The sequence below is a fragment of the Phyllostomus hastatus genome, unplaced genomic scaffold (genome assembly GCF_019186645.2).
Source record: "Phyllostomus hastatus isolate PE091 unplaced genomic scaffold, TTU_PhHast_1.1 phas_scaffold_78, whole genome shotgun sequence".
In the NCBI taxonomy this organism is placed as follows: domain Eukaryota; kingdom Metazoa; phylum Chordata; class Mammalia; order Chiroptera; family Phyllostomidae; genus Phyllostomus; species Phyllostomus hastatus.
Window position 1 is genome coordinate 56,034,447 of NW_025334041.1, and position 25,198 is coordinate 56,059,644.

Consider the following 25,198-nt stretch of genomic DNA (forward strand, 5'->3'; position numbering starts at 1 on the left):
ATAACTTCTGAATCTAAATTCATGATTTTAGTTAAGAAAGGAAACACTAATAAATTTTAATATTATTGTCAGTACTATATTTGAGGAAAATTAAGATTCTATACTCTTATCTACACTGCCTAACCATAAATTGTGGAATAACACTGAGAATAAGCAGGGTAATCTAAAGGCATTCTGTTTAACACACTGGGTTCTTTAACATAAACTGACATATTTGTGCACACATTTATAAGGCTTAGTGACTATTATTAGGCTGTAACTGCAGTTGTTCTAACATCTAATAAGCCATGGTTGGAAAAACAAAGGCAGGTTAATTTGTGATTTCCTCGACTCATTCAGAGGCAAATTAAGTGTCAAACAGCTAATAAAGAACATATTTCATTTTATGAGATTTTAATTTAATTCTGCACTGTATCATTGATGCCTTAATACAAGGTGGTTTATCTAAAAATAAGATCAATTTATAAACCTTTCAATAGAATCTTTAACGATAATATATAATACCATAATTATTGCAGCGCCTGCCATCCTTCTAAACAAAGATCTGTGAGCATTTCTATTGTCAACATAAATCCTGTTTTCAAGATTTATAATTTAATCTTTAAAGTTAGCACCAGAACAATTATGTATACAAAATAATGAGAATACCCACAAATTTTGTCTTTTTATAATTAAAAATATTTATTGTAAAAGGTTAGTAAGCTCACTTGATCTCATTTTCTATAATATAATTATATGGCAAGAATTTGGGAGCTCAGTACTGTGATTCCAGCTCTGTGACTACTTGTCCACTGTCTACCAGACTAGACAAATTCGGTATCCCCCGAACACCTTTTACAAAGAGCCTGGCCAAATGCTGGGCACTGTCCCCAAAACTAACAGAGGAGATGACCACTAAACAATAAATAACCAGGCAAGACCCCACTACAATAACCCCACTACAATAAAGGCACACGCAAGGTACTTTGAGGAACAGCCAGCCAGCAAAGGTGAGGTTTTAAGGGTTGGAGTTTAAACAGGACCCTGCCACATAGAGCCAGAAGATCACTGAGGGCAATGCAGAGAAAACAGCATGTTATAAAGGCACAGAGGTGTGGCTTCTGCTAGCTTCTCAGTGTCGCCTTCATCAACTCAGTGTCTCCAGATAGGACTCTGCTAGGTCACAGATACCCACTCTCATCACACTCTGTACCCACAGTGACATTTCACCTCAGAATCTTCCAGCACTCTTTTGAGGCTCAGTATTATCTATAAGCCTTACATTATGAATCTTTGGAGGACAATTTAATCAACTGCTGCTAAAGAATCCTAAAGCTTGGCTGGAAAAGCAGGAAGCACTAAAACCTGTAAAAACTCTAGCTCAACAGTCATTATCTGAAAGGCAACCCTGCCCCCAGGATTCTCCAAACTCAACCTAAATTATCTTGTGGTATTTTTTTTATCACTAGTGAACTAATACTACAGGCACAGCAATCAGGGACTAAGACACATTGTGTGGACTCTATGAGAGCTTGCTGTTGTTAAACTCTGCCAAAGAACCAAATACTTGGGATTTTTACTGATAAATTCAAATTTGAATTTAATTACAAGGCAAACAATACAATGAACCCAGAGGAACTAGCTCCTCCAATTGCATAAAATCATTTTTTGAAATTCTCTAACATGACTTTACAAGAGTGAAAAACTCTGAAATTCCATAGAAAAATTGATTTAAATTACTACATCACTGCAGAGACTGGAGTCAGAGAGAATCAGCCATGCAAAACCTCTGTGTCACGGGTGAATTACGTTGCAGGTTTAAGCCAAAATTTGGAATTTCCTTCTCTCTTGGTTTACTTGAGTATATTATTTTTAGCAGACTTTAGAACCCTGGAAATACTTGTGTTCCAGTGAAAAGTGAGAAAATAAGTCATAAGTTTCTGTTATCTCCCCCTATAAATACCCACTTCTCTTATACTTCTTATAGAAGTCTGCAACACAGATTTATTACTTACCTCGAGGCAAATTTGCTCTGAAATTACAATTTAGTAATGGAAGATGGATCCAAAAAACTGTTGGTAAAAAATGACATGTGTACTTGGGCATGTAGTTAGGGTTGTTAATATCAATTAATTCTGTTCACAGAGGAGGACTTGTTTTAGAACAACTTCATTTTTCTTTGGCATATATGTAATTACACAGCTATAACTAATAGCTATGGAGATGCAATCTACCATCTAAATAACCAGCATTATTCTTCAAAGTATTATTTACACTTTTCTCACTTCACTGTCTCAGAATGAAGGGTGATTACTACATATGACTAAATGTGTGTGTATGTGTGTGTGTGTGTGTGTGTGTGTGTGTGTGTGTATGTATCCATTTTTAAGGAGTAGCCTTTCCCAGTAAATGGTTCTACTTATTACAGTATATGACAGTTTTTGGATAATACAATAAATATACACAGACACAGACATACATACACATATTTTAGTTTGCAAGTCTACTATTCCTTTTCACCAAAACTGAGTAAGATAATATTTATTTCCACAAGATTTTCTTCTTCCTTTTCTAATGTATGTTATCACCACTACTCTTTCCTTTTATCTTTGTATAAGTGCTCAGTCACACTTGCCATTTTGTTTGGGTGACATTCCCATCAATCAGATAACTATTGGTATACACACTACAGGAGCTATGAAAATTTACCATAGAAATTTCATTACAATTCATGGGATACCTAGGACAGGACTTTGACATAACAGAAATTTTAGCATTAAAAATTTCAAACCCATTCTCAACCAAATACATATTTTGTGTGGCAGCCTTCCATTAGTCCTCTATGTTTTAATTTAGTATTTACACCCACAGAACACATGTCAGCAAAATATATAGGAAGTACTTGTCAGCCACCTAGTATGACAGGCATTTTTCAGGACATGTTAGCGATTTGTTTCAGTGTGTCCAGGTACAGATAGGCTTGCTGTATTTCAAAAGTAAACCCTACATTTCTCTCACATCTTCAACACACAATAGTCATATTCGAAACAAAAAGTTCTGAGACAGTAAAAGCTGGTATTTTGTTCTGTTTCATTACTAGGCAAAATTTTAATACTTACACATGCATTGGAGGAATTGGAGATGGATCATAATGGTAACGCCCCTCATGATGTCTTGCATCGATTGGCACAGGAGGATGGAATGCAGGAAACAGGTGAGGAGGGTCTGAAAAAGAAAGTCCAACCTGTATAAAAGGAACACTTTGGAACAGAATTTCAATTCATGAAGCAACATTGCAATACTGTCTTCATGACTTACACTGAACCTACTTTAAGAAATTGTGGAAGAATTCTTTAGAGTTCATTATGAGGCTTCGTGAGGTACTGCAGAAGAATGACCAAATCACTAACACCTGCACCTGAGAAAGTAGAGCCTATGAAAGCAACCAAAACCCACAAAGGAAAGCAAGAAAGAAAAACATATGAGTCTACCCTGAAAGAAAGGCTGGCCAAAATAAAAGGACTGAGTCACAAAACCAAAAGGAACAGATTACGAGACACTTTTTTTTTAAATTAGTCTGTCAAGCATTTTAGATCAATATGTAATAAAAAACTAGTTTCATTTTTCCCATACCTATGATGTTTTTTAAGGGAAGAAGTCCTTTCTAAAGTCCCTGCCAGAATCTATAGCATATACAAACACCCTACATACATATATCACACTCACAATGCATACTACAAACCCTAGTAGTACAAACCCTAACCCTTTTTTTTTTTTTTTTGAAAAAGGCATGTTGAAATGTATTAGAATCAGAACCTGTACAAAAAAAAATCAAAATATAACCTGAAACTGTTCAAGTTCAGAAAGGCTAGTCAAGTCCTTTCCTCTCGCCAGGAGAACGCCGTCATCAGAGGGCTCTGGGGCATCAGCCAGGGAGGGTGGGACGGGAGGGACAGAGCGGCCACAGGTCCTTCCCCGGAGAGAGGGGCCTCGGCACCACCGTCCCCAGCACGGAGAGCAAGTGCTGACGGGCAGCCCCAGGGGCCGCCGGGGCGTCCTCGCCGAAACCAGTCTGAGTGGGCAGCGGCGGCCGAGGACACCAAGCTGGACGAAACTCCTGCCACTGAGCAGGCCCACACCCTACAAACATGCTACACATGTCCACCACACCCCACATACCAAACACAACTACACATACATTTCACATATACACACCACACACACCACATACCCCACACATCCTAATACTACATCACATACAACACATAGCCCCCATGTATCCCACAAACACTACACATGCACACCATACCCACTCCACATACACAAACCATGCACCATAACCAAGCACATATCCCACACACATCCCACATACTGCACATACACACATCCCACACAACACATAGCCCCCATATACCCCACAAACACATTACACATGCACACCATATATACTCTACATATACACACCACATAAAAGCACATACCCCACACACATCCCACATATACACACCACACACACAACACATAACTTCCACATACCACAGACCCCACAAACACAGCACATACACACCACACCCCAACACCCATATACCCTACACCACACACATTCACACCACACATGCATACCATACCACACACAAACACCCCCACACAACATATACCATATCAAACACACCGCACAAAATACCACACCATGTGCAAATATGCCCCACACACAACACATACAATACCACACACCCCAAATACTATACCACATATCATATAGACCACACACACACCACACATCATACATACACTACACACAAGGAAAACACATCTTTTATAATTTAAATGCATGTTCTCATTCTTCTTGGCTTGAGTTATGCCTCCATAGTCCTAACACTGGGGTAGCAAATGCATAGGTTGGCAGCATAAATGCTATGAGGCCATGCTGCAGGAGAGAAGCTGACTCCCTCAAACTGACAAATCGTGATCTGGGGCAAACTGAGGAATTCCTACCCTACAGCCCTAACATTCATCTTGGCCCCAGACCAACCCCCACTCCTGTTCTTTTCAGGCTGGTGTTCACCGTTTCCTGGGTTCCTGTGTGCACACTTAACAAAATAGTTTCTCTACCCCCACTTACTTGTAGTAACTTATGTTGATTAACTCTTAAAATCTGAAAACACTTTTTTTTTTCTTAAATAGTGATCCACAGCAAAAGCTGGAATTTTGCTACATTTTATCATTAGAAACATGGGTGTTATTTTATAATTAGCACTAAAGTTGTTCCCCAATTTCAAGGACCAAATAAAGGAGTTCAAAACCTAGAAATGTGCCTCCACAGCTGTAAGTGTGATATTACAGAAAACAACCAAACTTGATCTTCAATAGTACCTTCCACACGTGATCCAGCCTGCACATAGCCATCAATGCTGCTATTGCCCATACACTGCAACACACACAAAAATTGATATGTACACCAACCTGCCTCTGAAGGACTTTGAGTCATCTCTACAAGTCTGAAGATCTGCCTAGACCTGAGGGCAGCAGGAAATACAGGCAATTCCAGGTGAGATACTGAGAATAAGTTCTGAGCGATGGCTACAAGAAACACAGAACCTTGCGCAGGGTATGTGTTGGGGGATTACTCTGCTAAACACAGACAAGGGTGTAACCAGTACTCCCCACTAGGAAGTTCCTTAAATCCTAGTGGAGGACTATTATGTGTACATGTGTGGTGAATTCAGGTGACTCATTTTCCCCCTATATATTTCTCGTTTTCTAAATTTTCATAAGCATCTCTTAGAATATAAATAAAACAAACTTTTTAAATTGTATCTTTTTCTATTGTGTTTATCTATTTTGTCCTTTGCATTCCATATATAAGGGAAATCATATGATACTTAACTTTCTCTGTCTGGCTTCCTTTTTTTCTTTTTTATGACATTAAAATACCTTCACATGAAATCAATAAACAAAACAAAAACAGACTCATAGATGCAGAGAAGAGACTGGTGGTTGCCAGATAGGAGGAGGTTTGGAAGGCTGAGCGAAAAAGGTGAGGGAATTAAGAAGTACAAATTGGTAGTTACAGAACAGTTACAAGGATGTAGAGTATAGGGAATATAGTCAGTAATATTATAATAACCATGTACAGTGCCAGTTGGGTACCTGAAATATTGGGAGAACCACTTTGTAAAGAATGTGACTGTTTAAGAATTATGTTGTACACCTGAAGCTAATACAAAATAATATTGAATGTAAACTGTAATTGAAAAAAATTTAAATAAATATAAATAGAATTATATCTTATTTCTCTTGTTTTGAACTTTGCCCTTCCTTTAAGAATCTAAAGCCCTGGCTGGCGTAGCTCAGTGGATTGAGCGTGGGCTGCTAACCAAAGTGTCGTAGGTTTGATTCCCAGTCAGGGTACATGCCTGGGTTGCAGGCCATGACCCCCAGCAACCACACACTGATGTTTCTCTCTCTCTCTCTCCCTCTCTAAAAATAAACAAATAAAAAATCTTTAAAAAATAAATAAATAAAACTGTCTCCTTTAAAAAAAAGAATCTAATAGTAGTAGTTATGAGGGGAAACAATGAATGAAAAACTATTAACATAGCTTAGATAGAACTCAAACTGTGACTGCACCAGATTTAGAAAGCAAGAAAACTTTTGTGACTGGAAAAAGATTATTGTACTGCAAATGTCAATTACTCATGATATTTTGTGTTTATTGTAAGATAAAGTGGGGAAAGGAACCATCTTGGTATTGTCCTATCATTGTAGCTGTAATTGCATGATGTGTAATAATGCCGGGATTCAACAGGTGACAGCTATGCTACCTTTACACATTTGTAGAGTCTATCTGAAAAATATCAATCATATTTTAAGTGCATCACTTAGGACTTAGTAACATTAAAAGATGTCAAGAGTTGCTTTCTTGTAATAGAAATCTGTATAGTTGTTATACCAAGTTTAAAAGTTTATCCACCACTCTTGTCAAATTCAGTGATCCATATAACTCAGTAATACTGTAGAGCCAAAATGTCCTACTTTATTTACATTTTCAATAAAAATCATTCATACTTATTTTAAAACAACATAAAATTAAGTGGAGTAATCTTTTCCACTAGTTTATAAGTCTGACACATACTCAGTGAATGTTTCCTGATTTTAAATCTTGAAATAGGCCCAAATGAATCAGATTCAGGTCCAGAGTCATGTGGATGGCCAGGAGATATGGCTCTCCTTTCTCTTACTTTCCTTTCAAGCAGCTGCTGATGCGAACATGCTTGCCTCCAGCAGACTTTAAATTTAACACATGCCATTTGCTCTTGGAGATAAGAAAAATACACTTACTAGGACTTTGTGTAAATCAAGCATGCATAAAGTTTAGCCCAACTCTGAAAGGCTTTTCCCCACCTCTGAAAGGCTTTTCCCCATGTACCATTTTATGTGGCTGTTTTGAAGTAAACTGTGACTATATCAGAGTTGGAAGATATTTTTACTTCCTTACTTCTTTGCTGTTGGCTATGTTCTGCATGATTAAATTCTCTCCACCGAGTAAGTGGGTATTAACTGTATCTGATTTTCCCTATGTGGGTGCACTTATACATTATGACAAGGCACAAATCAACATTTTTCAAACACAAAGAGCTCAAAATGTGTGGATTAATTTCACATTCAATATATGCTTCACAGATTCATGAACTTACAATCATTATCTATTATATGAGTATTTATAATAAAGGTACAGTGATTATGTGCACAGGGGCAAAGACCAACCAGCTAATCCAATACAATCAAAACAGTATATCTAACCATTATAAAATACTATTAACAAAGAAAATCCTCTAATACTATCATGAATATTTAAAAGGCATTGCCATCTTTTCATTTTAAGAAATTATTCTGCCCTGGCTGGCGTAGCTCAGTGGATTGAGCGCGGACTGCGAACCAAAGCATCGCAGGTTCGATTCCCAGTCAGGGCACATGCCTGGATTGCAGGCCACAGCCCCCAGCAACCGCACATTGATGTTTCTCTCTCTCTCTCTTTCTCCCTCCTTTCCCTCTTTTAAAATAAATAAATAAAATCTTAAAAAATAAAATAAATTATTCTAACTGGGTTTGAATTCACTGTCTCTGTCTCTCACCCACTCTCCTTCTTTCAGAATGAAAGAGAAAATGACCAAGCACTGTGAAAACATGTGAGAGGAAAGTAAAACACAATTACTATAGTCATTTCTCACTGTTGTGTTTTGTGAGTATAAAAGTTAATTCTCACTGACAGTTTGTGATGCATTTTACAGTGCTCTTTGCATAGTGTTCACTAGTGTCCCAAGGAAATTTATGCATTATGGAATTAAGTTAAATAAACAACAAAAATTTATGGTTATGATCTGACTTGACCAAAGACCAAGAATTTTACTGTTTATATTTGTTTCCCTCTTGATTCAGTGTAAAATAACTTCTCTTAGACTGATAAAGCCTATACAATTATACTTTATCTCCATTTTCAGTAACAATCACACCTCTTAAGCCACTTTCTGAAAAAATGCAATGAAATACCTCTTCCAATTAAAGACATGCTTTACCATAGCTTACTAGTATAAACAAACAGTAAAAAGCAGAATGGAAATGCCTTTTAATATACGTGGCATCACATGACATTAATCCAAAGAAAAAGGAAAAAGCTTAATCTTCAAACACCAAATGCTTCCCTTGTGTCTTGGCTTGTCGTTTCTGTGTGGAAGGACAGCCACATATTCCATCTCAGGCCCAAGAAACTGTCCAAAAAAACCTGTATGACAAGAACAGGCCCATGTCACCAGCAGCCACCATAATTATCCATCTCACAGTTTATTATTTGCACATGAGCAGTGCAGCTGTGGAGCATCATAACTCAAATGTATGTGTAATAAGTCACCACACCACAGCCATCTCCTGTTCTGGCCTTTGACAAAACAGCGCATGATGACTTTTCCAAACTCCAGTTAAAACTGCTGAAGCAGAAGGAAGTGCCACTAAACCCAGCTACCTCCTATTTATCATATAATTTCCTGACTGATCATTCCACAAACCAGCTGCTAAGTGCAGTGTACTTTACCATCAGCAAACTAACGCACTAAATGGAAGACAGGGAGAGTAATGTGCAGAACCACTGGAATCAATTGTACTAAGGGAATTGAAATTCTACCAGGTGGAGTGAGTCTGTGGAGCAGTGGTACCCAGTCAACTGTACATACTTATGGTTGCAAAGATGATTTATCATGGACTTATAAGAGGTTTGACTATAAGACAAAATTCCTCTACATTAAACTGAGATTTGAAGAGTGCATATCATCTGATGCTTGAGCAGCACAGTCAATACCCTATAAATACATAAATGACTTGCCATCTATTTAAATTGAAATGCATAGTAAAAATATTTGTGCTGGGTACAGTTGTCTGTATTCGATTCCATGCTGCCTGTTATCAAGCTGCACATTAAGGATCTTGTTAGGAATGAGAGGCAGTCATTTTTAGGTCTCTTCACAATATCTTGGGTTGATCATCAAACCTGTACCCAGAGAAAGACACTTGGAGATTTATCTTCACTTGCATCATTCTCACAAGAAGTAAGTGTTAGTAACTCAGGCCATAAGATCTGTTGTATGCCATTCTGGGACTCTTTCAAGGTTTGAAATTTATATACAAATGTTGTAGATCAAAAAAGAGAGATCAAAGTTAACTAAGTAAGTGCTTCGAAGAAGTAACTCACCAAGTATATTTGTGTGGCCTTAAAGTGCATAGGAAATAGCACAGGAGAACCCACAAGAGTAAACAGCACAAGTTCTCCTAGCTCATTTAAATACTGAAGTTGTCTATATACTGGCTTTGGACTTTATTTTAGACCAAACTAGAGATTATTTTTCCTATCATTAGAGTCAGCCGTGCCTGTAAGAATGTCTAGTTCCCACAAATTCACTTGCCTGTCATCATTAGAAACACTAAAACCCCTTTTGGGCAAATCCACTATGCTAAAACCAAAATAATTATCCAGCATTTATCAAATGAGAGACCTCAAATAAGAAAGAAGGAGTAGAGAGAAATAGACCATCACCACCCCGATGAGAGGGTAGAGAGGTATCCCAGGCCTCTTCCCACCTTAGGCATTTCAAGTCATTACCCTGGCACATGGAAGACTTTTTTTCAGTTGGCCTGAGGGAGCTACCACCATGTGGACTGGCTCCAACACCTGGACTGACCCCCTTACTCACCTATCCTGCCCCTAGACAGGAATGTCTGTGGAAAACACTGCACCAGAAAAAAAGCTGATCTAGCTCCTCTGAAAACGACACCCCAAGGATGCCTACTCCATAATGTCTATGGCAACGAGTTAGTTTGTGGCCCTCCTGGTCTTCTATGAACAGACTTTGAGGAGTGGCACTTCACAGGGACCAGCTATGGACTTGATGGGCATCCTAGTGGAATCACCCCAGGGAACACCTCAGAGAGCAAGAGGAATCCTCCTACTGGTCTTACAGGCATGTTGTGTAGAGTGGGAAATGTCTCTAGAGTCATTAGGGTGGATTGTTTTGTTCATAAGACCCTCTGTAATATGGTGAAGCATTAAGAAACTATATTTCTTCTAGTGTACTTTAGAAATCTCATAGGTGCCTTTCATTTTAAAAAATCTATTTTTTGTCACTTTATACCATGGCAGAGCCTTAACTTGGAGAGCATATGTTATGGGAGAGATGCACAAACTACTGTGACACAGGTTAGTTTTTGCAAATTAATTTTTCTTGGAACACTGATATGCTCTTTTGTTCACATGATGCTTCTGGCTGCTTTCACACTATGGCCCACAAAACCCACCATGTTTACTATCTGGCCCTTTACAGAAAACAGTTTGACATACCCTGTCCTAACATATCACAATAAAATAATTTTCTGAAATTTTCACATTTCAGAAAAAAATATACAGCATTCTTTATCAATATGTTGTTTTTGAGTGATAATATTATATATGTAAAAACTCTATATGCCAATTTGTGTGACTTAAAAATATCTTTATAGAAGTATCCATACTAGTAATTGTTCAGAAAAGGGGCACTTACTCTGATTCTAGCAAACCATATCCTAAATAAATTCTAAGAGTGATAATTGTTGAAACTGATTACAAACCTAACAAATAATTGCATTAATCACTTAACATTCACAACTTTTAGTTTCCTTATAACTTAAGTAAAATATATACACAGTTACATAAAAAGCTAATTAACAACAAAAGCTATGCTGCTTCTAAAACCCAATAAATTTTTACCTGTGGCAAGTGACTGACAATTCTGACTCCAGGGGCATTCCCCACTACTCAAATAGCCATCTTGCTGTCAGGTATTCTGTGCAAGCATGTAGGCATATTAAACTCATTTAATTAATATTTCCGACCTAAATGCTAACCCAGCACTATAGTGTGGTCATAACAAAAATATTTGTTTCCAAAAGAAAATGACAAACAGTCATCTGCAAGTTCCCAGTGGCAGAAACAGGCCACATTTACCTACTAGCTGACCATGAAATCCTTCCATTCAGTCTCTGGAATGTATCTTGTTTATGATCACAAATATATGTACCCATGACATTTTTGTTGTTTCTAGCTTTCCTGTCAGTATGAGAGAAAAAGAAAACCAATAGAAGGAAAGGCAGCACAAGAAGAAGTGAGATTTACAATCATTATACCCAAAATGCAAACTAAGGAAAATCACATGAAAACATATGATGAATCACTACATTTAAAAGTGTCAAGTCCACTGCTTTTAAATACATTAATGGTGTATTTTCAGTGACAATAAGTAACCTTGGAAATTAAAAATGGAAACTGGATACTGATAATAAATTCTTATATCTATAACCATATTTTTATACAGCACAATTTAAAATCTAAATTTATAGTTCCAAAAACTTAATTAGAATTCCTAATGCTGATGAAATGAAAGCAGAAAATGAAATGTTTCCAGGAAAAGCATTCCAGATTTAAAAATATCTTAGATTTAATTGCAAAAGTTTTGGAGACATAATGGACTTAGAAAATTATCTGGTTTTGTTAGTAAATTAACCATTAATCAACAAAGATGAGGTCTAGAAGTTGTTTGTATCCTATCCAAAATAAATCTATCCAAAGAGTTTCCAAATTCTTTTTCGGTGTTGCAAAATTAGGTAGTGAAATGTGAAAGAATACAAAGCTTTACATTTTATAAAGTTCATGTACATTACCTCATGGGTAATGACAATCCTAAGATCATCATTTTCAAAGCTTTAGTATTATTCCCCCACATCTTGTTTCTCATTATTTCCTATATTGCGGCAATCCTGAGAACCAAGAAAGGAAAATTCCATTGCTCAGAGAAGCTAAATGATCTACATAAAGTCACGTAAACAAGGCTTTGTGGTTCAAGTTGGTTCCACTACCAGGGCACCCTTGGAGGTGGTAATTCTAATGTCATTCCTGTCAAGGGGTAGTATTCCAGGTATGGTAACAGAGTCCCATCCCCATCCCAGCCTTGCTTCTGAAGCAGGAACACAAACCCAGACCACCTTGATAAAGACTGACTGGGCTCAGAGGTTTAGAGTATTAGGGGAGTTCACCTTTGTCTTCAGAGTTCCTCAGCAGAGAATGCTGCCACTAATCTGAGGGCCACTCATCCAGTTCACCTTGGGAAATAATCTGAAGGCACTGGAAAACCAGCAGAGACCATACGAGTGTGATGGGAGAATTTTGTAGCCAGTAATAAATGAATGAAGCACATATACATTCTGCTCAAAATCAGGCAAGAAGCTGTTAGAAAGTAGGTTACTGACTCTCCCACTTCCATGTCCACCACCCACAGCATTTTTAGTTTCTGTCAATCAACAATTAAATATCTTCCAAGGTTTTCCCACTTAATAGTAATTAATAATAATATTTTAAAAGACATTCATGAGTATAATTATAGTAGTTCCCCTTATCCCCTGTGGGTGGGTATATTCCAATACTCCCAGTAAATGCCTGAAACCAGATAGTGCAGAACCCTATACACAGTATATTATGTTTTTTCCTATTCACACATATGAATGATAACATTTAATTTATAAATGAGGCACAATAAGTGATTAACAATAACTAATAATAAAACAGAACAACTATAACATTATAGAAATGTTTTGTGAATGTGGTCATTCTCTTAAGATATATTATTTTGTGCATTCAGACAGCATGGATACACAGGGCAAACAGATGGCTTACATCTCCAGCTATAAGGAGCCTGATGGTGTGAGACTTCATCACACTACTCAGAACAGTGCACAATTTAAAATTTATCATTTTTTTTTATTTGGGGAATTTTCCATTTAGTATTTTACAACCATGGATAGCTAAAACTGTGGAAACCACAGATAAAGGAGGACTACTGTGCAATTCACTGATTAAAGTGTGTCAGGCACTGTACTAAACCTTTTAGGACTAATTTATTTCTTCCTGTGACCCTAGGGAGCAAGTGCTAAGAGTATGTCCATTTTTCTGGAAAGGAAATTGGTTAAGGCTTTGTCCAAGGAAATGTGGGGAGAGAGTAGCAAGCCAGTGTCTTTTTCTCTTCAAAGCAAGTACTCTTAAACACTCTAATACTTACCATGACACTATAAGAATGCAGGCATTTTATCATCTTTTATCTAAACTATATTCTCCAGATTTACAACCCTAAAACCTAGAATGGACGAGTTCTCTCCTTGCTTTGAAGAAAACACACAGTGGTCCAGGACAGTCTTCCTGTTCCAGCCCAACATTTTTACCATGGCATTTAAGGCCCCCAACAACCAAGCTGTATCTGGGATACTTCTATCAGAGAGTTGTTGCTCTGGCAGGCAGCATTCATTATCAAGGCTCTGTTGTCTCCTCAGTGGAAAACAAAGTCCCTCTTACCCAAGTGCAGCTCTATCTTCAGGTTTCATTCAGATGCTACCTCATCAGCCAAGGTTCCCTAATTCCCTGAAGGAATACTTGCTCTTTCCTCCCCTCTCCATCATTTGGGTTATGGAGGCCCACCATGGACAACCTATGGAACTCTATTTGCATACACACTGTATCCTCACCATCTCCTCTCTCACTAAATTAAGTTGTCTGAGGGCCCTTGTGTTCCTCTCTAGGCATAAATATATATTCACTCAATACAGATGATCTTCAACTTCACTTACAATGGTTTGACTTAGGATTTTTCAACTTTATGATATGCATTCAGTAGAAACTAGCTAGGTTAAGCCTAGCTAAGTTAAGTGTATTAAATACATTTTCAATATGTAGTTATTTTCAATCTACGATGGATTTATCAGGGTATAATCCCATTGTAAAAGAGTAACATTTGTACTAAGCCGTAAGCAGATAATACACATGAAAAACGAGTATCCACCATGTTCTACTACCATGCCAGGTAATGTGGTGACATGCCCCCACCCTGGCACATGGTCAGATCAGAACTGCCTCCTTTCTTGTCCGCACTATGTGGGATATAAGGGCAGAAGAAGCTTACTTATCCCTGTACACCCAGTAGGAACTCAATCAATGTTTATTATAAGAAAGGCCAGTCTCCTTCCTATGCAAGGCAGGATTTCCACTACTTCATGGTCCTCCAACAACAGGCAAAACCAGGGACACCAAAGAGAAGCCCCACTTCTCTTCAGAATTGTTCTGTGCAAGTTTCCAGAACATGGGAGAGCCAACTCCCAGCAGATGCCTGAGCCAAATCGTAGCCCTGAAGTCCATGTTTCAGCCTTGCAAGACTGCCTGCTTTCCACTGGGCTGCAAGTTACTTTATATAGTCATAAGCAGTCACCACCCCACCCTGCTACCCCTAAGAAAGGGCAGACAACAGTATGCTCAGCAATAAGCTCCCTACTTGTGCCTTTTCCAAGACAATGAATGTCCTTTCCCACCAAGGCAATGTTGATGCTCCAGTCAATTCAGGATACTTAAGCAAGCTGCTAACATCCACATGGAAAAAGCTCTTTGACACAAAAGACTGGATGGAGGTCAAGAATTTAAAAGTGCATGACAGATATGACAGGGGCCCCCTCACCTCCACCCCCCTCTTTTTGTCAATAACATCAAATGCCCCAGCTTGTTCTTAATGCTATTACTGTTATGCCTTTGGAATCCATTGAAATTCCAGCACATTTATTACACACTGGGAATATTGAAAGGCTCCACTTTCCTTGTTCCTTAAACTCTGAATTCTCACTGTCCAGGAAGCATCATGAAGAAGGAACACACAAAGCTTTTAAGCAAAGAGTTTATTTAAATGCTTCTTTCACCATGATTGTAAAATAGTAAAGTGCACCGAGTGATTCCCTTGGGAGGATAAGCAAGGAAATCAGAGTGAAGTGAGAGAAATGTACTGTTGCTAAAGGGGGAGGGTAGAATCACCTTCACATTTCTTGGTTCTGGAGAATGCAAGTACCTAAATAGTCCCCATTTGTTCTTGTATTTCTCTTTTTTCTGCAATCCTACATTAGCCACTAGACCCATAGTTTACACAAGCCCTCAAAGACATTGGCTATGTGAGCATGTATCAAATGCTATCATTTGAGGGAAACATATTTCTGGTTTAACGGCTGGCTATGGCATTTGCACCCATGGAATCCTGACCATTAATGGTTAAGATGAACAAAGTGGGAAAATTCTCATTGCCTGAGACTTCCTCTGGTCAATCAAAAAATTTCAGTTCCCCGGCTGATGTGGCTCAGTTGGCTGGAGCATCATCCCATGAACAGAAAGGTTGTGGATTCAATTCCAGGTCAGGGCATCTGCCTGGGTTGCAGGTTTGGTCCCAGTCAGGGTATGTTTGAGAGGCAATCAATTGATGCTTCTCTCTCACATTGATGATTCTCTCCCTCTCTCCCCCTCCCTTCCCCTCTCTCTAAAATCAGTAAGTATATCCTCAGGTTAAAATTCAAACAAAAAAAAAGTTCAGCGTATCAAATTATTACACTGATAGCGTATACCCAGAAAGGATGAAATTCAAAGAAAAAAATTTAAAGACTATTTAAAGTTTGTGTAATATCACATCTAAACTCTCTTTTCCACCTAGAGTGTGGGGCACATCTGGCTGTGCCACCTGTCAGTCCCCTGACAATCAGGGTCTTTGAACTTACTTGACCACCTCTCTCCCTCACTGTCCATGCACAGCCCCCAAGTTGTATGTCTTACAGAAAGGAATGCATGCCCTCTCAAATTACTTGTGCATCCTGCTGCTGTCCCACACATGTTTGTCAGTATGCACAAAAAAAGCTCACAGCTGCCTGCAGTTTAGCCCATAACTGCCCCAAGATCCACTCCTCAAATGTTCACACTTGTGATGTCCTTTCTTACTGGCTATCCTTCCCTTTGTCACTATCTCATCTGATTTCTTATCTTAATTCTTAGCCTAATTCTTTTTGGAATGTTGAATAAATTTCAGATTCTCTCTAGTCTGCTGACCCTGAAAGCACCTGTTCTCATGGTAATACCTTTAAATGTCTAGACTATGCTGCAGGCAAGAGCACCTCACCCTATGTCCCTAAACTTCTGGCACAACAACGCACTCTGCCTAGAGGACAGAAGCCAACTTGTTTCCTCTTCCCATCCTTGTTTCCTACAACCCTGACAAGCTAAACTGCTCAGAAATATTCAAAAGGAATCCAAATTGCCAATATCCTCCATCAGGACTGGAGGAATGATAGATTTGGGGGTATCATCAAACCTAGCCTATTCATCTGGGCACTGTTAGGGAAACTTCTTCCAGAAGCCAATTATCCTAAGACTACTTCCACTGAGTAGGGGCTTTGGGTCTACTACCTGTGCTTCCACCACTCCCCTAAGCCACCAAATCTACCTTATCTCAGGGTGATCATCATCTGGGCCTTCTCCTTCACCTCCCCAAAGTGACCCAGATTTCTAGACCAACTGCATGGGACCCAGTCTTTACAAACTACAATTGTTAAGTATATAAACTCAGATATGTCCTTTTGCCCCCACAGACACCTGAGGACAGAAAACATGGTCTCTTTCTAGAATTTATTTCTACACCTGGTCTACCGGGTCCACTGATAGCCATTTCCTGATAATAGCAGACAAACCCTTGCAGAGATGACCCCATGCTATACTTTCTCAGTGAGCTTCCACTTGTCAAAGAATGTCTAGATACATTTCTAAAAAACAAAGCTAGTTCTAACACTTTGCTGTGTTTGTAAGACTCAAAGAGTGATAATATGAGAACTTCCATGTATTTAAAACACAAGATATTTAATAACTGACACCATAAATCAGGGGTGTCAAACTCATTTTCACCAGGGGCTACATCTGCCTCATGGTTGCCTTCAAAGGGCCAAATGTAATTTCAGGTCCTTAACAGTTAAGGAGTGGTTACATTTACAGTCCTAAAATTATTTTGGCCCTTTGAAGGCAACCTAGAGGCTGATGTGGCCCTTGGTGAAAATGAGTTTGACACCTCTGCCATAAATAGATTAAACTGATGGTGACCTATGGTTATCTTGCAGCCAGTATGTAGCACTTGAACAAAATTTATAACCCTCTCAACTCAAAACCTTAGAAAACCCATCCTTTCCACTCAGGTTCCCCTTTCTAAAGTCAGGAGAAAGCCAAATGTTTATTTTAGCACACTGAATAATGCATGCTGCAGCCCTTATAGAACAATACCTAATGGCTGTGCACCCTTTCCACAGCAGTCATCTGTTCTCCATCATCCATGCAGCTGAAAATGCTTCCCATTTTAAACCATATTTAATAGATTCACATAGAAACAAATGTCATTAATGACTGTAATCATAATATAAAATTTTGTTTTTATTTATCCTCACCCAAGGACATTCTTTCATTGCTTTTTATAGAGAGAGGAAGGATGATTGAGAGAGAGAGAAAGAGAGAGGACATTGATGTGAGAAAAATATCAACTCTCTATTGCCTCTCTATTCCCCTCATCTAGGGATCAAACCTCCAACCCAGGTATGTGTCCTGTCCGGGGATCAAATTCACAACCTTTCAAAGTTTACAGGATGATGCTCCAACAAACTTAGGCATACCGACCAGGGCATAATATAAAATGTTTAAGATCAGTAAGACTAAGGGGCCAAGTGACATAGGTAAGGTGATTCATAAATTTAAAGTACTTACATTCAGGATTATTGCTAAATCTAAGCGCTTCTCAATACTGGCATTCAAATTAACATTAATAGCGTAAACAATAAAAGGGACTATGCAATAAACCTGACAAGCTCAGGGAGAACCATATGGCAGGCCTAACCTAACAAGCTCAGTGACCAAAAGTAGCCACACAGGATGGTCTGATCACAAATTCCTAACTGAGCAGGTCACAGCAGGTAATCAGTCACCTCCCAGGCCTATAGCTTCCTTAGCAAACGTCCATCTTTACCTCAAGTGAGCTCTGTCCATTGTTCTTATGCATCTAGGATAACATAATTTTAAAAGTAATTTTCTTTTCTTACTCTTCAATGACTCAACTGCCAGCAGAAGACCCCAGAAGCTTCCCATTGCTCTTTTCTCCCACATACGATCTCTGTGTTGTAAATGTGAATTATTAAATATCCTGTATCCATGAATGTAAAAAAATGTTTCTCCATTTTGACTTTTATCCAATCCTAGAGATTTCTCCACTATGTTTTCTCCCACCTCCTCAATCTACCACCAGTGGATTTCATGTACCTTCCTTCTGTTTTCTCCTTTGATTGTAATGTGTAAAATAAGCTGCACAACAACTACAGGGGTCCAGAATGAGTCACCACCAAGATGTGCCTCAGTGGTATGCAGACTACTTTGAGCTAAAGGCAACTTTAGCTGCAGGCTCAAGAGGAAACTTCTGCTTCTCCCTTCCCCCCTCTACTTACAATTTGAATTGGTGGCCTTTCCCATAATAACTTATTGTAAGATGTAACTGCTTTTGAGGTCATCTTCTATTTACTAAACTTCCATTCATCTTATCATCTTTCAATGACCCTTTGAAGCCCCCCAGGTGCATTACCTCATCTCCAACTCAGAACATCTTACATACCTCAGTTCCCCTTTTCTACCTCTAAAACCTCTCTTGCATATGGGGTCTGAGACTCTCTCTCTCCTGTATGTGGGGTTCCCATACATATGTATGAATTAAGTTTAGTTATTTTCTCCTGCTAATCTGTCTCTTGTCTATTTGATTACTAGACCTGCCAGAAGAATCGTGAGGTAAAAGAAAGGTTGTTCCTCTCTCATACTGTCAGTCCCTGAAGCATTGGTTGGGTTCAAATAAACTCATAAAAATGCTCTACAGATTAGGGCATTTCTTATGCCAACAAGTCAACAGTTTTACCTGGGTATCTTCTGCTTTGTACCTAATCTATTTGCTCAGTACATGTTTTTCCTTGCATTCAACCCTTTGCTGATTATGAGGTCCATACCTTTGCTTCTAAGTTTTGTGGCAATGACCTAACTCTGTTCACTGAATTTCAGATTAGCCATACACTGTGTTGGTTCAACCACCAGGAGAGGGAGAAAAAAATTACGGCCACAGACACATTTAAATAATAAATAGCTATCACTTACTGAGCATTCACTATATGCCAAGAATTATCCTAAACACTTTTCATATATATTCACACTATGTGAAAAAAGAAAGTAGTTATTACTATCCCTATTTCACAAATGAGAAAACGAATCAGAGAAGACAAGAAGTTAAAGGTATTCAGGTAGGAACCAGCAAAGCTTGACCTCAGGGCTAGATCAGCCTGCCTGCAGAGCCCCAAAGCTACAGAGATCCAGGACCCTACTCTGAAGGGCCTATGTTTGCTTTAATATTCTGCTGTTGCCATCTTGAAATTCTTAACAGTTTTTTTAAAGATTTTATTTATTTATTTTGAGAGAGGGAAGGTAGGGAGAAAGAGAGAGAGAGAGAAACATCAATGTGTGGTTGCTGGGGGTCATGGCCTGCAACCCAGGCATGTATCCTGACTGGGAATCAAACCCACGACACTGAAATTCTTAACAGTTTTTAAGCAAGGGCTCCAAAATTTACTTTTGCACTTAGTCCCACAAATTACAATTATGAAGCAAGTCCTTTGTGCAGCTATACTTTCCTCATATATATTCCCACTGTTCCAACCTTCCCAATAATCAAAGCTAGAAGTATGTAAAAGGCAGTCATGCATCCACCCAGTTATCACTCACATCCTACTTTCACCCCAAGGTCCTGAGGCAGGAACAGAGCCAGCCTTCCTCCCTGGGCCCCACCTCAGCTTAGACATCCTCTGGTCCAGTCACCCATATATGGAGCAAGAGCAAAGCCAACTTTTTGGACAACTTTTGACAATCCAATATGGGGTCACTGTCAGACATGACAGCTATGTCAAGTAGCATGAAGCCCAGAAATGAAGTAATGAGGTATAAAGGTAATTCCCTTGGGAGGGGCTTGGCATGCCCAAAACCACAAGTCTGGACACTGAAATAAAAACTCCATCTGGACACCAATATGAGTGGGACCACCACCTCTTGTGGGCTATATGAACTCAGTGCTCCAACCATTCAATGCTCAAGCTTGTCTATACCATGGGTCATGCTTGGAGCCCTGCCAGATTTCTACTCTACCGGACACGTAGTGCCATTGTAGCCACCTGGCTTGAGACTGACTTCCCTGTCTCTCCAACTGTGGATACTGTCAGTGACCCAGGACTTCATGCCAGATACTTGCTCTGCTCGCTTTTATTGTGTAAAGCCCCTTTCTTTGTGTGTAACCTGAGTGTGACTCTGTTGGTTTATTGGGAAGTCTCCCCTAATAAATCTGACATTGTGGAAAGACACAAACTCGTGTGGGTTGCTCCTTTCAGGATGCTCCCTTGCTTATGACAACCCAGTAATTCAAACACTTCTCCCAGACATGGGGGGCAGGGAGCCCGGCTGCCAGACAGCAGGTCCACACCATGCCTGGCCACAGAGCTGGACTCCATTATAACATTCTCCGGCCTAACTTTGCCATTGCTAACAAAATCACCCTGCCATCAGCCAGCCATCCTGAGGGCCAATTGGCTTGTTTTAATCAAAACTGTAAGAAGCAGAAGTCCCTTTACACATAAATAAATCACAATTACTAACTGCAAGACCTAAACAGATCTCTTTTCCTCTGTGGCCCAGCACAGGAATTCCCAAGCCCATAACTTGCACAAAAGCCCCAACTGGCCAGGCAATATCCGCTTGCTCTCAGGGCTCAGTTTATTATTTAAACAGTTCCTTAAGGACTCTTCCTGGAGGCGAGCAAGGCCAAGCTGTTCTCCTTCCCCTCACAAAGCAGATCTGCATGGCTTATTTGAATGTCTCCAAAGTTTACTTTTGTGCCTGGTTAAATACCTTCCTCCACAGAGTCAAACAAACAGTTCACTTCATTAGAAACGCAAACAACTTAGCAAGAGAATAACTACCACTTGAGGGGAACCAAGCTGGATCTCCAAACCCTCTGCCTGAAACTCTAGCCTAGGCAACAGCTTGGGGAATCACTTCAAAAGCCTTTTAACAAATACTTCACACACTCACTGGTAATTAACAGATAACCTTGGAAGAGATTATCTGCCTGGAAACTGAGGGCCCTAGAGGATTATCTACAGAGCTGCTCCAGAGAAAGCAGAGCTGGGAGGGCATACCTTTTCTCTAGAAATGCAAGTCAATAAAGTTAATATCTGGGAAAACACCAAAGTGAGCAGCTACCATCAGTGTAAAATAACGAAGTAACATCTCATTGAAATAATATTCATTTTAGTAATAACTACAAATTGTGCCTGGAAAAACACATGGGTGGAGGCAGCAAGTGGATGCACAGAGGGAAAGTTGAGGACAGGGACCTGGACAGGAATGAAGATTGTTGTGTGTTCTCAGAAGTCCAACACAGGAGCAGTAGTCAATGTTTTCCCAGTAAGGGCCTGGGGTGTACTGGAAATTGAAGGGACAAATCATGAGCAGGTTAGAGTCCGTGCTTTTTGAGCACCTGAGAGGACCCCAGCCACATGTGCCAGTGGCCTGCTGCAGCCTGAAACCATCTGTGGGAAAGCAGGCAGATCCTGCCTGCTCCAGCCAGGAACTTCAAGGCCTGGACCTGGAATCCCTTCGCAGATGGAATCAGAACCCTATCTGGTCACCAGCTTCCTTCATGCCACTTTATCTCAGGATCTCAAGTCACACCTACCAATCCAGAGAATAGCAAGTCATCTGGGGCTCATGTTAAAAATCAAATGGAATCCACTCTTTGTATATAAGAACACATACATACCAAATCATTGCTGATCCACACATATGCATATTATTACAAGAGTCACATCATACAGAAATGTTCTGAGTGGTCCTGGCTGGTGTGGCTCAGTGGATTAAGCACCGGCCTGCAAACCAAGGGTCGCTGGTTTGATTCCCAATCAGGGCACATGCCTGGGTTGCTGGCCAGGTCCCTAGTAGGGGCACACAAGAGGTGACCATACATTGATGTTTCTCTTTTTTTTCTCCCTCCCTTCCCCTCTATCTAAAAAATAAATAAATAAAATATTTTTTTAAAAAATGGTCTGGGTAGTGCAGACTTCTCTATTATGCTTGAGTTTGGGGTTTCGTCTATATTGTGGTTGTGCTGGACAGGGTCAGATTAAGCAATTCTAATACTCACGGATTTTAAAAAGTTGGTAATCCTCAAATGCCAACTGTAAATAAATCATACAAATCTCTATTAAAACTCTAAATCACTCATGAAGAGTAATTAAGTGCTGATGTAATATATCTACAAAAGAAAGAAACACACAATAATGAAGAATCTTAAGGGATTGCTCATGTACTAGAGCTTTAAGACAAATCTTTGTTCCCTACACACACACCCCCCCACAAATAAACTCCTGTCAGTTTTCCTATCCAAAACCAGTGATCCTCAAAGAGGTAGAAAAAGAAAAAATCATTATGGGCCACATTTCCAAACTCAGGACTGAGAGTCTTTGACTCTCTTCAATGCCTTTCTTCAATGGAGAGAAAAACACCACCAAAAATTTACTACAGTTCTGTGTCATCCTGTTAAGGAAAACATAAATGAAGGAGCAGTTAAGTAAGAGACAAGGAGCGACCCTGTCCAAGAGGCAGCTTGGGACTGAAAGAAGTTCTAGAAGGGAGTCACAGTAATTTTAATAATATTATTACTGCACTTGCACTGCCATTTAAATAACTGCTTCACTGATAAACATTTTGTTCTTATCTCTTCAAGTACCCTGATCTTTCTGTTTTAGCTAAGATAATTAGAACCAGAAATTATTTCCTAAGCTATTTCAGTCACATACCTTAGGATTCAATAACTGGTTGACAAATACGTGAATAACTAGAAATAGATTCACAGTACAAACCTTACCAGCACTTTTGGGTCCCAGGCATTGTGAGGGCCATGAGCAAATGTGAAGCCTAACAGGCAATATGGCCCAAGAGGAGCACCAGGACCCACGAGTCACAAAGCCACTAATCAGGACACCAGCTCAAAATAGTCCTAATGAAAAGATAGCACTCGGGTGGAGAGGAAAGCAGGTCAGAAACAGAAGTGGGATCATGGGCAGAAAACCTGTAGAGGGCACAAAGCAGCAGTGGGTGTCTGGTGGTGCATTAGGGGCTGGAATTGCTTTAGGGCACTGATCCCAAAACTTTGATGTACAAGTTCCAGGTGATACTGATGCTGCTGGTCTGGGGCACTGCACTTTGAGAACCATTGCTCGTAAAGTATGTCAGTTTTTGGAGTTTCAGCTAAGTGGAAGAAAAGGTGAAAGGTTTGTTCACAAGAGACTGAAATGATCAGGTATGCGTTTTGAAAATACTACTTTGTGGTAACTGGGAGAATGAGTTGGGGAGAGATAAATGTAGGTGGAGAAGAAGAGATGTAAAAGCTCTAAAATCAAGGCAGGGCAGTGGGAATGGAAATGAATGGGTGGAGTAGAGACTCTGTGTGTAGGAGGATGAAAGAATATTAGTGAAAAGAGGAGAAAAGAGCTTGGGTTGACTGCTAAGGTCTGTTGATAGGGTACTATATTAGCCTTAACCTTTTTTGTGAGAACACAGAGGTAAGACAGGGGTTCAGGGTGAGCAGCCAGAGAATGGATTCAGTCTGGGATGGGTAAGGTTAGGGAAGACTGTAGCATCTAGGCTCCTGGCCAATGTCTAAAGAAAGGTGGAGCCATGTCTGGAATTCCAGAGCCAAGTCTTTCCTGAAGATAGCAGATGAAGGAGATGGGAGAGGAAATCACAGGGCCCACTGATGCCATCAATGTGAATACAACTGGCCAAGGGAGGGGCATAGAATAACAAGAGGATACCTGGAGGGCAGCCAACAGTTAAGAGATGAGCAGAGGAAGGGTACAAAGCAAAGCTGTGTTGAGGAGGAAGTATCAGAGATCCAGGGAACCAGTAGGGAGTGGTGTGGAGGAGGCAAAGGGAGGAGGAGGTGGTTCCTGGCAAATCCACAGGTGTCTCCCAGGGCAGCCTCAGGGAGCAGGCACTGTGCTGCTGGTGAGTAGAGAGAGTTGGGGAACAAAACCTTAACATGCCCTCTGAGAAGTTTGGCTGCAGAGAGAGGAGACAGCTAATGACAGGCAGTAGCTAGAGAAGGTTTAAGGTCAGGGAGGAGTTCTGTGTGATGTTTTTCTTTGTTTATGGATGGGAGGCATCTGAGCACATTTTTAAGTAGAGCAGATGGCAGCAGTCACACATAGCATAGGTTCAAAGACACGATAGGAAGAGAGCACTGGTGGGTCAGATTTCCTAAAACCCAGAACGAGAAGCAGGTTAGGCAATTCATTACCCCTGAAATGAGAAGGATGGAAGAGAAAGGGAAGGACCTAATCAGGCCAAATTCCTAACAGGCACTCTCACGTGAGAAATGTCCTACCAAGTGGCATTGCTGAGTCAGAGGCAGCTCTTTTAAAATTGAGGCCCTAGTTTAAAAGAGGGATGGGGAGGCACAGGGGACAGGCCATTGCTTTTAGGAGTTTCAGCTTGAAGGATGTATTCAGAATAGTCACACACTTCTACTTCCTTCCTACTGGCACACAGAATTGCTTAAACCAGCCAGAAGCAAATAATTGAGAATCCCTCCAAATCTCTGAACCATATCTGCACCACCTCCTTTCACCCCTGACATACTCCCTGTGGGGCCAACCTCCCCCAGCACCTACACAAAAAGAGAGAGAT

General features: G+C 39.9%; 1 protein-coding gene across 1 annotated transcript in view; it reads right to left on the minus strand.

The window, feature by feature from the left end:
* The window catches only part of GLI3 (GLI family zinc finger 3), a 284,734-nt gene that overhangs the window by 113,255 nt on the left and 146,281 nt on the right, over positions 1 to 25,198 (minus strand). The window contains exon 4 of the mRNA XM_045827801.1: positions 3,099 to 3,204. Coding sequence (XP_045683757.1) covers positions 3,099 to 3,204 — 106 coding nt within the window. The remainder of the gene's footprint in view (positions 1 to 3,098; positions 3,205 to 25,198) is intronic.